We start from the raw sequence: 15318 nt of genomic DNA, 5'->3' as shown, positions 1-15318 counted from the left end.
AGAGAGAGAGAGAGAGAGAGAGAGAGAGAGAGAGAGAGAGAGAGAGAATCAGGGCAGAGCATGTGAACAGGGACCGACCTCCTCCCTGGCTGCTAATGATGCTGACAGTGGTGACCAGTGATCTCTGTTCCACTCAACTAACCAAGTTTGCACAATTAATCTTAGCAGCATGACATTGATGGACATTTAATTTAATGATGTCTGTCCCTTACTCTCAATGCAAGCACATATACTACCAAGAGAGTCACTAACAGAAACACGACACATGCACACACAAAATCTCGAGAATCATGAGTCTGGATGCAATACACCGATATAATTACATTATTGTGCTTACTTTGGAGGACCATGGCTGCAGGCAGTTGGCATAGCAACGCACAAGGAAAGCCATTTCCTGGGTAGAGAGAAAGCTTCCTTTTCTAAATAAAAAAATTCCTCTTAGGAAACAAACGGCATTGCTGCTTCCTTGCAGAAAGCAAGACACTGTAGTCTCTCTCTTAACCTGCACAGGCTCACACTCAATGCAGTTCTAGTGATGTAAGTGGATTTCTCTCTCACCCTCCCTCTCCCTATATACACTGAAATATTCAGCTCAAATGGTAGACATTCCTTGAGGCTCGCCCACCCGGCCACCACCCCCCACCCACCCACCCAACATTCACACTTAACCATTTCACTCATAAAGGTAGAGATGGACAATTTAGATAAAGTAACAAGCTCTTGCCTGTATTATATCAGCTTCTGGAGGTTAAGCAAGTCCCAGAGGGATGGAATCCATTGATTGCTGACTCCAAATAATATCACTGGAGATAGGGTGGGAATAAGGAGCAGGGACTTACTTGAACAGCTTTGAACTAAAATATGATTTTCCCTCACCAAGGTGAAAGATAAAGAAATGGATTTGACCACATCTCTCCCCTCCCCACCCTCCAAATATCTTGCTGTACCACAGAAAACAAATATCAACTAGGTATTTAGAAAATGCACATTTGACAAGCTTTGCATGGTTTTTGGGAGACATGCGCCTCCTCAAAAAGCAAAAAAAGGAGGGGGAGAGGGGTGAGTGAAATTCATTTTCCACAATCATCAATTAATATAAAATTCAACATACATTAGTGAGAACATTAGTATATAAAACATATACCACCCCACTTTTTTTTTAAACTGCATGATTTCTAAATAACACACAGCTAATAAAATTAGCACACTTTATTGCTGGTCTATCATAATGCCCACCCAGATAAATAAAGAATACAATGCATTTAAAGTTAAAAAAAAAAAATCTTTTGGAATTTTCAACAATTTGTTTTATGTCAGATTCTGATTATTTGCCCTATGGAGGGGAAACAAGGTATGCTTAATAAAATCAAAGGATAATCCAGAGAACACTTATAACAAGCTTTTAGATGATCAGATTTTTCCTAGTCTTTTGACTTTATAATTTGTGACCTTGGACAAGTTATTTAATCTCTGTGACCCTCAGTTTCTATATTCATAAAATAAAGAACTGGACCAGATGATCTCTAAGGGTAAGAACCTATGATGCTATAAACTCAAAATTTATTTTCTGTCTCCACCCTATTTACAAACACTGTGACTGATCAGAACTCCCATAAAAAGCCAAGTATTTATTTCTACTATTACTTTTAACACTGTGATTGATACTACAGGGTATAAATAACTATGTATCAAAGTCCCTGTCCTCAAAGAGTTTCCAGTCTTGTGGCAAGAAGGCACAAAGCAAATCAAACTAGTAAAGCTGAATTTAGTTTTTGCTGTCAAGTTTTCCTGACACAAACCTGATATCTAGTTTCTAAGTCCCAATCCAGTTTAGTTAACCTGATATATGCTGGTCCTCAGACCTAGTTATAAACTAGTTCCTTATACTTAGGCTGATGATCTACCCCGTCCCATAAAATTCAATGTGACAATCAGAAGAGTCTAACAGTATAAATCCTGACAAGTGATATAGTTTCAAAGTCTATCCATCAGCTACCACCCATCCTCCCACACCTTGGTTTTATGCTAGTGACTGACTGAGGGGAGACTGTGGTTTTGTCACTGATAATCCACAAAGTAATACCCAAATAAACTGAGACACAATCCCCTAACAAAGTAAATGTTAATATTTTAAGAAAGAAATATGTTAACAATTTTTGACATTTTCACAACATGGGATCCCCTTAATTTGGGCAAAAATGTATCATCCCCCATACATTTCTAAATTTAGACAATTTACATCCTGTCATTTTGACAAAAGCAAAAACCAACAACAAAAAAAACCTGTTAACAGTCAAGATATGGTGCAATTTATTCCAAATATCTAAGAATGAAAATTTTCTTTTAGTGATTTTCCCAGCTATATAATAATCCTGGTATAGACACATTTGCGCCCTCATAATGTTAGTTCTGCACTCGAAGTCAGCAATTTTAATTACTGTGAAATTTAAAGAAATGGCCTACTCTCCTCAGTAATTATTAATCATACTTGTACTCATATAGTGATTCATACGTAGATCTCAAAGTGTTTCACAAACATTTAATTAAGCCTCCTCAAAACCCCCAGGGAAGGAAGGAACTGTTATATCCATCTTTCATGAAGAAAATAATGTATACAGAAGAAAAGCAAATTGTATAAGAACATAGGGGACAGACACTGGGTCTGTGATTTCTTTAGTTAGAATATTCCTGAAAATAAAAGATCAGTACCTTCTCTGTGACTTGCTTAGAGAAGGGTTCCTAACCTAGGGTCCATTAACTTGAAAATGAAATAAAATAAAATTAGAGAGAAAGAGATTTTTCAACATAATTTGTTTACTTTGTTAATATTATGAATTTTATTTTTATGTGTATAAAATATTATTCTGAGAATAGGTTTTACCAGATTTCCAAAGGAGTCCATGACACAAAAAAGGTTAAGACTAACTCTTGAATTAGAAAATTACTTCAAGAGAACTAAGTAGTTAAATGACTTGTCCAAGGTCACACAGCAATTATTTGTCAAAGGTACAACTTGGACCCAGATGATCCAGGCCCTGTCAATACTAAGTCACACTTCCTCTCAGTATAAAATAATACAAGGTGTCACTAGCCAAAATAGGGATAAGGATTGGAGCCAGCTGAGAAAACTCTACCATTGTAGGTTTGTACTTTGTCAGCGAGTTACCCAAGGCACTGAGCTGTTAATTCACTTGTCCTGTGAGTCACACAGCCAGGATCAGAGGGACTTGAACCCCAGTCTTTGTGAATCTAAGATCAGCTCTCTATTCACCATACTGTGATGCCTCTCAGTCCAAAATAGAATACTGACTTTATGATATTAGTTCCTTCCTATACTCCTTGTGGACTGATTTCCTTTATTTTTCCCCAGTCTAATGGGGTAACTAGTAACTAGTCTGATAACTAGTATACATAGTCAGATTTCATTCCACTTTCCAAAAATTAGAACACTAGATTATTTCTAAAATAGCACACGCAACTATGATTAATGTTTTAGTGCAAGACATACAATCCACAAATTGGATGAGGTAAGTTCAAGGCTTCTCACTTCTCTGTATGAAGCCAAACCAACCTAGGGGCTAGACATCTTTTGAAAAGTTATGCCTTATCTGTAGTACTCTTCATACTTTGGAAAAATTAATCCTCTATTTTGATGAGGTCTAGTGTTGGGAGCCAAAGAGGCCTGAGCCAGGACTTCAGATATCAGTGGACCTGAATATCAATGACCTCTTAGAGAAGAGTTAGCTCCAGAGCTCTTTTGATATGGGTTAAGCTTATAAGGATGTTGTTTGAGTTCTGAGACCCACAGGCTCTGCCCCAAGACTTTAGTTGTTCAAAACCAAAATATTTGAATTCTTAGGTGGTCAGTTCCTATGCAGATGTACTTGACTGTGAGGCTTTGGCTTCAGGCCTTGAAGCCAGCTCTCCAGAGCATCCTTTGTAATGTGACTGCATATGAAAGGAGTAACTGACTTTTCCTAAGACTTTCTGGCACCTAGAGAACAAAAGGCCTTACTGCCATGCTAATTCCAGGATATGACAGACTAAGATTATGATAGATCCCTTCCTCAGTCTCATTGCTCTATAAAAACCTTGTCCTAAGAATCAATAAATGGAGTTCATCATTCTTCCTTGAACTACCGACATGGCCTGGTCATTTCTTATTCCTTTCTCCAGATCATGCTAAGTGATGGACACTGAGCAGCCCACGGCAGTCTAGGATATCTTCTTTCTTTATTTCTTAACCTGGCAATAACAGTGACAATAGAACATCAACAGACAGAGCGCAAGGAAGTACAAAAAACTAAAGCTCTTTACTCATGATAGCAGCATAGGCAGGAAGGTGCCTGGAGTTTTGTTTCCATTTGACATGAGAAAATCAAGATTCAAAGTTTAGATGACCTGCTTGTAGTCACCAGTGTCTAGAATCACATCCAGATCTCTCAACCTCAAAACGATCATATTTTCTACTGCATCACATTGGCTCTCCAGACTGGTCCCAGTTGTCTCCCCACGGTGCCTTAAAATATTGCTGTTTGTTATAGCCTCAGCTCAGGGGCAATCACCACCCATAAGCCACTGCCTTCTAAACAGAGGTGGCAAACGCGCTATTTTAGTGAACCGGATTAAAATATAATTGGGAAATATTTAACAAAATTACTCAAAATGTAATGTAACAAAAAAACAATGTCAATTTGTGTTTTCTAAGTTAACAAGAGGCCTATTCAGGACCTATTTGAACTTGACACCAGCAGACTAAGATATTAGAATAAGTAGGTGCATGGCTTACCTATATAGGTAGCATATACCTATATATGTATATATTGTACACACATAAATGTTACCTATATAGGTAGCATATATAGCTTGCCTATATAGGTACATGGCTTACCTATATATATAGGCTTAACCTCTCACTGAGAAAAAAAGAAAAACAAACTTAGGATGAAAAGTCTTAATACCATTAAGTAGAAATAATAAGCAACACAAACAAGAGGTCCTACAAGGTTAAAAACAAAATAAAAACTGCAAGATCCCACAGCAAATTGCTTATACTGAAGGATGGCTCTCACTTCATCGATGACAGAGATCCTTTGCCTTCCTCAGAAAATCAGTGACTGGATAAAGTCAGACAATCTGGGTACTAGCCAAATGTTACCATGAACTTGTTGTGTGAGCTTAGAAAAGTTACTGAATTTCTCTGAGGCTCAAAATCTAAATTGTAAAATGCTGACATTATAGCCAATGAAGAGGGGCTGAGGGAAAAGAGAGCTGTCCTCAAAAGTAGGAAAACCTAGATTTGATTCTTGTCTCTGAAATACAGTGACTGACTGTGTAACCCTGGGCAAGTCACCCACCATCTCAGTGGTCTAGTAAACTCACACTAAGTTGCCAAAAAGTTGCCCACTTGCATTGGCAGAGAGCATTTCCTGAGCTCCAAAGTTATCGACTATCAATACATCAATGGAATTGCACTTACAGTTTCTATCCCAGGAGATCTTAACATATGGTCCATGTTCTGGGCATAGATTTCAGAGAGTCTAGTCAGTCAGTCAGTCAATAAATATTTTGTTGTTGTTGTTCAGTTGTATCAGACTCTGTGAGTCCATTTGGGGTTTTCTTGGCAAAGATACTGGAGGGGTTTGCCATTTCCTTTTACAGATGAAGAAACTGAAGCAAACAGGGTTAAGTGACCTGCCCAGGGTCAAACAGCTATTAAGTATCTGAGGCTAGATTTGAACTTAGGAAGTTGAGTCCTCCTGAATCCAGACCTGGCAGTCTATACTGTGCCACACCTAACTGCCCCAAATAAATATTTATTAACCATTTACTATGTGACAGGCATTGGGTTAAGTACCAGTGATATAAAAAAAGGCAAAAAAAACCCAGTCCCTGACCCTTAAGGAGCTCACAATTTAAATTTCATAAACTTGGATTAAAAAAAAAATTCCATCTTTACACTCATTAGACCCTAACTGAAATTTTGAATTTCTTTCAATTACATAGCCAACAAACCACCATAGTATCACCAGTACTCATGATACTCTGACCAAAAGAAAAAGCAGATATTTTAATATCATATTAGCACTTGCTATAGTTATAAAAATATTGCATGCAATCATCATTACTTTGAAATTACTGTAGTTAATAAACCCACCACTGGATTACAGTTGATCTTAGTCTCCTATATACTGTATATACTATATATTATATTTCAATATAACTGGATTAATTATCATCTTATGTATTTTATTTCCTTCATTTAAAAACATTATTCCGCAACTGGATCCTGCAGAATCAATGCATTGCCAAAGCTAGGTGGCACAGTGGCCCTGGTCCCAGAGTCAGAAGGACCTGGGTTCAAATTCAGTCTTAGACACTTGACACTTACTGCGACCCTTGGCAAGTCACTTAACTCCTGTTACCTCAAAAAAAAAAAAAAATACTGCCAAAGGGGTCCACAAAACAAAACAGGTAAGAACCTCTGCTGTATCACCATGCTAGATTTATGCTCTCTTAACTACTCTTTCAGGTCTAGAATTCTATGCTTCTATCACCTACAAATGTTAGTTATCACATCTTTAAAAGGAAGAAAATAGGTATATTTATACAGAATAATAAATGAGACTATAAACATCTGTAAATAAGATGGGGAGGGGGAAGGCAGGTTGGGCCTGGAGTCAGGAAGATTAGTCATCTGAGTTCAATTTTGGTCTCAGAAAATTATTAGCTGTGTGATCTTGGGCAAGTCACTTAACCCTGTTTTCTCATTTGTAAATGAGCTGGAGAAGGAAACAGCAAATCACTCCAGTCTCTTGGCCAAGAAAACCTCAAATGGAGTCACAAAGTGTCAGACTAGACTGAAAGACAACTAACCAAAAATGAGATGGGGGCTGTGGACGTTAACATTGGTTATGATGGCACAAGAGTGGTTCTATCTCAACCTGTAGCAACAGAAAGAGTCCTGAGAGATGTACCCCACAGCCAGACACGGAGAGATACCCTAAAGTCAAGGTCAGTGACATTTCTCCTCTTAACGACTATAAAGCACATACTGAATGAATTTTACACATGTATATGCGACACATTTGTAAATGTTACACTCTTAACTCGTGCTCATTCTCTCTTCTAATTTTCTCTTCACTAGAGCTTTCCTCAATATAGAACTTGTCAAAATAAATATAAAGACAATTAATAAACATTTTCATTACATTTTTATATTTAAGTCCCTTGATATATTTGCCCATGTCTTATATTTTATTGTTTGTTTGTTTTTTAAATAAACTTTGACAAGGGAGATATGGTATAGTGGAAGAGAGACCAGATTCAAACCCAAAAGCCCAAGGTTCAAATCCTTTTGGTCTCTGTGAGTTTGCACAAATCTTTATTACCTCTCTGAGCATCAGGTCCATAATATGTAAAATGGAGGTAATTAAATCTAGACTGCCTTCCTCACAGGTTGTAGTGAGGATCCAATGAGATAATGTATGTAAATAAAGCATTTAGTAAATAATAAAGCACCACATAAATTCTGGCGATCACAACCTCCTTTGGAGGAAGAGGTGGCAGGAAGCCTGCTATTAAACAGTCATGCCTAATTTAATAAATCCACTGGGAGCAAAGTTCCCTTTAATATATCATCACAAGCACCAAAAGCATTTGTAGAAAGTTCTAACTTTCTAAGTATTGGATCAGTGGTGACAATAGTTCTAAGGCAGCAGGGACATCGCCTTAATTACTGGTTTCTCACAGGCCCTCTCAGGCCAGGTTTTGTCTCTATTCAAAGAGTTAAGGAATCACTTAAGTGGGAGCACATACCCAAAAAGTAATAAAAGACCCGAAAACTGCAACCTGTAACTCCAAAAAGACACAAAGGTGAAACCATTTGTTTAAGTTCAACATAAACCTACTAGAATAAGTTCCTGTTATTTCTGAGTCTTTTAAGGAGATTGTAGAAACAAAGGATAACATTAAAAATCTGTCCTCTACATTAAAAGTAATAAACATAATACCATACCCAAAATTAACTCAACACATTTTATTTTCATTGAGTATCTACCATATCTAGAGCACTGTCTCAAGCATCAAGTTATAAATGTCAAGTTACTATACAGACAGTAGTATATTATATAAATATTATATATACATATATGTATACATGTATATGTGTATGTTTTACTCATGCTAAAAAAGCAGAATGAAAGCTACATCTGACAAAATACAACCCATATCTTGCAAAGTGTAAATACACCACCTGAACCAAAACAATTATTTTTATCCACTATCATGAAATTATAGAATTGTCTACTTACATATAACCCATGGCTATGCAAAATCATTAAATAGGACACAGAACAGGTCAATGAGAACAACCCTAGTATATAGATTTTTTTTTAACTAAAAAGAATCTATTTATACAAGAGATATCTTATATCCTCATTCAGCAGGACTTACAAAAGCCACATTCCATTTCCCAGCATTTAGCCCAGGAAGTGGTCAAGTTAAATCTTGCCATGCTCAAAATGACAGAGTAAGCACTCAGTGCTGATGACGAAATACAGATTACTTCACTCCTTCCTCTAGAGGCAATGAACTCACTACCTTTCTACAATTATACCTCAACTTCCAAAAGCACTATCTTCACTATTGTATTGGCACTTTAAGTATGTACAGTCTATTGACAATTCTTGTGTTATATTGTATTTTTATTTATCTCATGTATAGTTATCGAACATTGTAGACAAATATCTTGCCTCCCTAGTTAAATTAGTAACCTTTTCAAAAGGCTGAGGCCATGTAAATTTCGATTATGTATTCCAAATAAGTACTTCAGAAAGTTGTAAATAAGATAGTTGAAGATTACATATTTACACAACATAATTTCTCCTCACCCTTAAACAATTCTGATTAAAATCTTACTAAAAAATATTCTGGTTGTTTTTTTTTTTTTTTACTATCTCCAAATGAAGTATGCTACACAGGCCCACTCATTGGGAAATTATATCATAGAACTCTCAGCTTCAGTTTCATTTAAGGTTTCTCTATCAAGAAGAAAGATCTCCAAAACTGGAAGGAACAGAGAGATGTTTTAATAGAAGACTGAAAATTCAAGATCATAAGTAGATAATAAGGAAATTCAGAGTCACTGTGAATAAGTTCAAGTCTCCATGGCTAAATGAACTATATCTCAAGGTCCTGAAAGAACTTACAAATGTGATCACAGGGTAATGATTCAGAAGTCATGCAGAATGGGAAAGATGCCAGACTGGAAGTCACAGAATCATAGGATTTGAAATAAATAGGAGTTGAAATAAATTTTGCAAAACATCTAGATTAAACGTCCATATCTTCTGACCCAGAGATTCCACTGGGTCATAAATCTTAAGGAGCTCTAAGATAGAAAGAAACACCCTATATACAACAAAATATTTAGAGCAGCACTTCTATTTTATTGAGATTATTGAGATATGAATGTATTATATTAGAGTACAGAAGAAAAAATGACTATAAAAAATAAAGGAGTATAGAAAGCACAATAAAGAACCAGAAAAACATACACAGTTTCAACAAAGGGAAAGGAAAAACAATCCTTAATCCTATATAATTATAATCACTAAGATAGACCTTGTAGAAAAAATAAGGAAATGTACCACCATCCCTTCCTTGCAGAAGTAGGGGACTACAGGTGTAAGATGTTACATATAACTTGTCAGGTTTGGTTAATGTTTCCAGATTGTTTATTAAGTGCTTACTACAATATCCCAGGTCCTATGCCAAGTGCTGGAAATACAAATACAAGCAAAAAAAGAATCATTTCCTCCCCACTGCCACTGAAGAGCTTAGACCCTAAAGGGAGAAGGCAAAAGTGGGCTTGAGATGCTGAGGCAGAAATGGTAAAAATACAGAGAGTCAGTAACCATGGCAGGCCTAGGTACTTCTTTAATTGGTAAATCTGGGGAGGAACTAGCCAATTGGAGGATAGGACCAAAGGGAAAGAGGAAGAAAATATGGATGGTCGTGCCTGGCCTCAGCACTTCCTTAAATGGAAGCTCCCAGAACAAATTCACCAATCAAGAAAGGGTGATAAGAGCACATGTCCATGGTGAGAAGGTTGCTCAGGCAGAAATGGAAAAGTCTTGAAAATTAGGAGCAGAGAAGTGAACATGGCTGGCCCGGGCATTAGTCAAGTCAGATCCTATATAGAATTTACTGTGCTCAAATCCAGGTACCACTCTTAAGATGGTCACTGAAAAATCAGAGGGCAACACAGATTCTACCGCAATGGTTTATAAAACTACAACACAGGAAGAATGAATGCTTAAGGAAATTAATGATAGAAAAGTCTCAGAGAACACAAGTGATATGTGTTCACATGCTATGTTAGAAACTTCTAAACTCTCTTTCAACTATGAGTAATTAATTCAATCTTTTCTCATTAAATTGTAGTTACCTTTAAGAATATCAGCTATCAGGGTGGCTAGGTAGCACAGTGAATAGAGCTCCGGCCCTGGAGTCAGGAGGACCTGAGTTCAAATCCGACCTCAGACACTTTAACACTTACTAGCCGTGTGACCTTGGGCAAGTCACTTAACTCCAATTGTCCTGCATTCTCTCCTCCAAAAAGTAAAAAAAATATATATATATATGAGCTAAAAATGACTACATTGGGACTACTGAGAGATGAAACACTGCTGTTTTGGGTTTTATTTTCTTGGTGCTGCTTTTTAGTTTCTTAGTATTTATTGTTATTGTTTTAAAATTACCTCTCTCATTTTTAACTGTCACCAGTAGATGCTACCTAGAAAATCCTTCCCCATTCTAATGTACTGATGGCTAGCAGCCACAGGGTATTATTGTCACAGCTCTTTTGGTTGCTCAGAAATCTTTTGCTCTTACTTCTAAATTCTTCTCTGTATTATAGAGTAAGAAGATTTTCAGAAGTATGACCTCTAAATAAGCAAAGTTTCTTCATTTTTCATCCTGGTGTAGCTTACACACAATAGCAATTTGATTATTTGTAGAGTTAATACTTCCATAAATGACAAAAGTCACAAAACCATACTGACATGGCCACCTGCAAATTCCTCCTAATGACAATTTCTTTTTTAAGCTTTCAAAATCTGTATATGTTCAAATATGCAATATCTTAGGCTTGTGAATTTATTTTTAAGATCTAAGATATATTTGATCCTTCAAAAGTAAGAAAAACACTTTCAAGGATAACCACACCCTTTCACACAATTTCCTTTATAAAAGTTTTTTTTTTTAAGTCACCTAAAAAGTAATGGAAAAGCTCATTTTAATAACAGGATTTTTCCATCTCCATCTACTATGACTAATATTAGACATTCCAATTTATGTTAACTGCATTTCTACTTCAAGTATATGTAATTTTTTTTAGGGGTATATCCTCCACTTAGCAACAAAATTTAACACTCTAGAAGCCTATACCCAAGCCCCTAAATCTTAGGGCCTTTCCTGTGAGATTATCTCCAATTTTCTTGTCTATATCTTGTATGTACAAAGTTTTTTCTTTGTTGTCTCCTTCATTGTGAGCCCCTTGAGAGAAGGGACTGTTTTGTTAATTTTTGTCTCCCCAGCATTTAGCACAGGGTCTGGTATACAAGTAGATATTTAATAAATACTTGTTGACTATTTCAAATCTGGTAACGAGCCTCTCTGCCCTTAGCTGGGTCTAACCTTAGAGAACACAATCCCATCATCAAGTCCATTTCCAAGCTCTTCAAGTTTGACAGGATCTGCCATTGCTAGTGTTCTGCTAGTTTAGTGTTCTGCCTTAGGATCGCAGGGTCACCTCAAAGTAAAAATCTGGCATCAGAGTAGGGCTTTAGGTGAGTTAACCAGAATTTCCTTTTAAAAAAATAATATAGAGAATCACATTTTAAAGTGACTATCATAAATTCCTGGTCATTCCATTTATAGTTTTGCTAAATAATCTACTTTAATACATTGCATTTATTTATAAGGAAACATGTATATGCTACCATTCTTGTCCTGAAGGTGAATCTATTAAATCATCGAATTATGATCTTTTGGGGGCATAGGTGTTGTTGAAATGGCTAAACTGTGGCCTTTTAAACACATCTATTTTAATGGGGATGACAGAAATTGATCAAGTAAGGCATCATCTGTTCTACAATTTAATTTTTAAAAAGAAACAATGAAAGTCTCTACTGTGTGTTGGGCACTAGGGAAGATAGCACTCTGCTATGAACACTATACCACTACCACCTAGACTTAGAAAATGAGGGGAGCTCAACTGCCCCAGAAAATGCCATATACTTATGCTTTTACAAGGATTACAAACACAAGAGGGTTAAAGACTTTATATACTACCACTATACTATACTACATTATCATCAATCATTCAATAATAATAATATCTATTGTTCTATATTATGTTCCAAAACCACATTGGAAGGGGAGGAGAGAGGGAAAGAGAAACAAAGAAGAGAGGAAAGAAACATTAAGCACTTACTGTGTGCCAGACACTGTACTAAGTGCTTTACAAATATTATCTCAATTGATCTTCACAAATGTGAGATAGGTGCTATTATGATCCCCATTTCACAGCTGAAAAAACTGAGGCAAACTGAGGTTAAGAGATGTGCTCAGTTAGTGTCCGCAGTCAGATCTGAATTCCTATTTTCCTGACTCAAGATCTAGTATCTATCCACTGAGCCACCTAGCTGCCATCATAATTTCAATATGCCCACTCTATCCAGTATAAAAACTGGAAAAAATCATCATAAGTATATTATTACCAGTGACAGAGATGCATTACAACATAATAATGTATGTACTGTTGCACTGAGAATCAAGAGATCTGGATTCAAGTCCTAGTTCTTTATGCCACTAATCACCTAAGTGACCATAGACAAGTCCTATAACCTCTTTAGATCTCAGCTTCCTCCTCCATAAAATGAGAGCTTGGGAATAATAGATTTAAGTATGTAAGTATACTTGGAGGTCACTGAGCCCAACAACTTCATTTTCTAGATAAAAAACTGAGGCCCAAAGAGAAGCAACTGGCAGAAGCAGAACTCTTTCCATGACATCCCTCTGTTTCCTTTAACCAGACATACAATAGCAAACCTCACAAAGATGACAAGAGAAAAATGTTCTGTAAACTTTTAAGTGTTATATACATAGGAATTGTTGTTCTCGTTCACGGAAAGAATAATGGGCTAGAAATTAGAATACATTCAAGGACTGACTTCCTAAAAGAGTAAATTCCAGAAAATACTGAATCTTCAGATTCAGTTTTTTCCTCTATAAAATGGGATAATCTCACTCAGGATTTTTGCTAAAAATATAATGAAAGTGATTTCATATTCATTATAAATATTAAATCACTTTCAAATCTACAAAGTACTACAAGAACATACAATAAACATATTATGGTTACCAAGGTACCTTACAGACTTAGCATTAATTGCCTGGCACACATTATCAATTTAATAAATGCTACTGACTGAGATCTGAAGAAGCTAGGTGACACAATGGCTAAAATACTGGATATCAAGTCAGGAAGACCTAGGTTCAAATTGAGCCACAAAAACCTGCTAGCTTACATGACCTTGGGCAAGTCATTCTTTCTCCCTCAATTTCCTCATATGTAAAATGGAAATAATAACACCTATTTCCTAGGGTTGTTGTAAAAATCAAATGTGATACTGTAAAGTGCTTCGCAAACAAACCTTAAAGTGCAATATAAATGCAAGCTATTATTATTATTGCCATTATTATTGCTCAACATAAGCTGTCCTCTCACCTTTCTTCTTAAAGATGAAAGTATTCCTTGTGGCCTCTTTAAAAAATCTTGCTGTATTTCTTCAGTCCTCAATATTTCAATGAAAGGCTTTATGGAGATATCTGAACAGCACCTCACTGACATTCCCAACACCTCCCAGGGAAGGGCCATCCTGTTCTGGAGTTTTGCCCTTCTCTGTAACTCCTTAGCAGTTTGGGTGAAAGCTAAGTTGTCCCAATTTCATAGTATGTAATACTAGGTTGGATTCAAGCCAAAGGTTGGTATATCTCTGGGGCACAGTGAGAATGGAGTCTCCTGACTCTTTTACAAGTTTAGCAAAAGCCAGTGGAAGGTACCAAATCTGGCCCTTCCTCTGGATCCGCTGCAGTTTAACAATTGTTTTCCTTTGTGGATGAAGATGGTGGAGTGGGAAAGAGAACCAGATAAATCTGAAGATTCCAGTTTAAATCCCAACTCTACTACCTGCTACCTGTATGACTTTCTTGTCTAAGTCTCACTTCCTTTATCTGTAACATGAGAGGATTGACAAGATTTAGCTGACTCTAAGGTCCCTTCCAGCTCAAAATTAATGGTCCTATGACCCTGAGACACAGGTAGCATAAATACTGTTAATCTTGTACCAATGGAGAAACTGAGAAGCTGAATGATTTGCCTATAATCACACAGACAATGCATATCTAGAATAAGATTTGAACCTACTACATATTTTTTTTTAAATAGCTTTCCCATTGTCAGGAATTCAATGACTCTAGAATCCATTCTGATACTGAATAGCTTTTCAAGTCAGGAAAATTCTCTTATGTCTAACCTAAATCCTTCCTTCTCCTTAGGCTTTTACAACAAACACAGAATGATTGAATTGTGAACTAGCAGTGGAGGCAGAGAGTAGGGGGAAGTGACTCCTAAGGACTATAGAACATTTCTGAGATTCTGCTTTAATTGCAACAGATTATTTGATAGAGACACTCTTTACTAAGAAATAATTTTTTGAATAGAATTTGATGCAGCATAAATTTGACTATTTGCTTACCTGTCTCTTCTTCCTATAGAATGAATAAATGTGGACTGTTATAATAAAGACTCCCAGACACTGTCACTTCAGTATACCCAAGTTTTGCTTGATCTCATATGGCCGAAAATACATGCTTTATGATGAGAACTTATACAGCTTTTTTGACTTTACTAATTTACTTTCAAAATCCTCTATAATCAAACCAAGCTTCTCTGTACACACTAATTTCCCACAACTCTAACAAGAGTCATTAACACCTGTTACACTGGTATAACCAGAAACACATTTACCTTCAAAGTCATTGCTCATGCTTATCCCTCCATTTGGAATGACCCTACCCCACCCTCAAGGGTCCAGATCAAGTACCACTGCTTTTGTGACACTTTTCCTTATAATTGTTTTATTACAGCACACTGAATTGTTTTCTCTTTTTCTAAGTCCTTCTACACTTGTCTGTACCATACAAATAGAGAACTTTATATTTTATTTCTTGTCTCTAATGTATAACTCA

The 15318-nt window shown here is 36.4% G+C and overlaps 1 protein-coding gene across 7 annotated transcripts in view; it reads right to left on the bottom strand.

Annotated features, from left to right (window-relative positions):
* Nucleotides 1–15318, bottom strand: part of RAPGEF2 (Rap guanine nucleotide exchange factor 2) — a 340634-nt gene that overhangs the window by 115701 nt on the left and 209615 nt on the right. The window contains exon 1 of one of the 7 annotated variants that reach the window (XM_069097446.1): nt 338–475. The exons of the other annotated variants lie outside the window; for them this stretch is intronic. Within the exon in view, the coding sequence (XP_068953547.1) occupies nt 338–391 (54 nt within the window). The 5' untranslated portion in view covers nt 392–475. Of the gene's footprint in view, nt 1–337; nt 476–15318 lie in introns of those variants that run through there. 7 annotated transcript variants of the gene reach the window in all.

The sequence above is a fragment of the Petaurus breviceps genome, unplaced genomic scaffold (genome assembly GCF_028583685.1).
Source record: "Petaurus breviceps papuanus isolate PSGF00001 unplaced genomic scaffold, PetGlider_PUasm1.0 126, whole genome shotgun sequence".
Taxonomy (NCBI): domain Eukaryota; kingdom Metazoa; phylum Chordata; class Mammalia; order Diprotodontia; family Petauridae; genus Petaurus; species Petaurus breviceps.
This window is presented reverse-complemented; position numbering and strand designations above follow the sequence as displayed.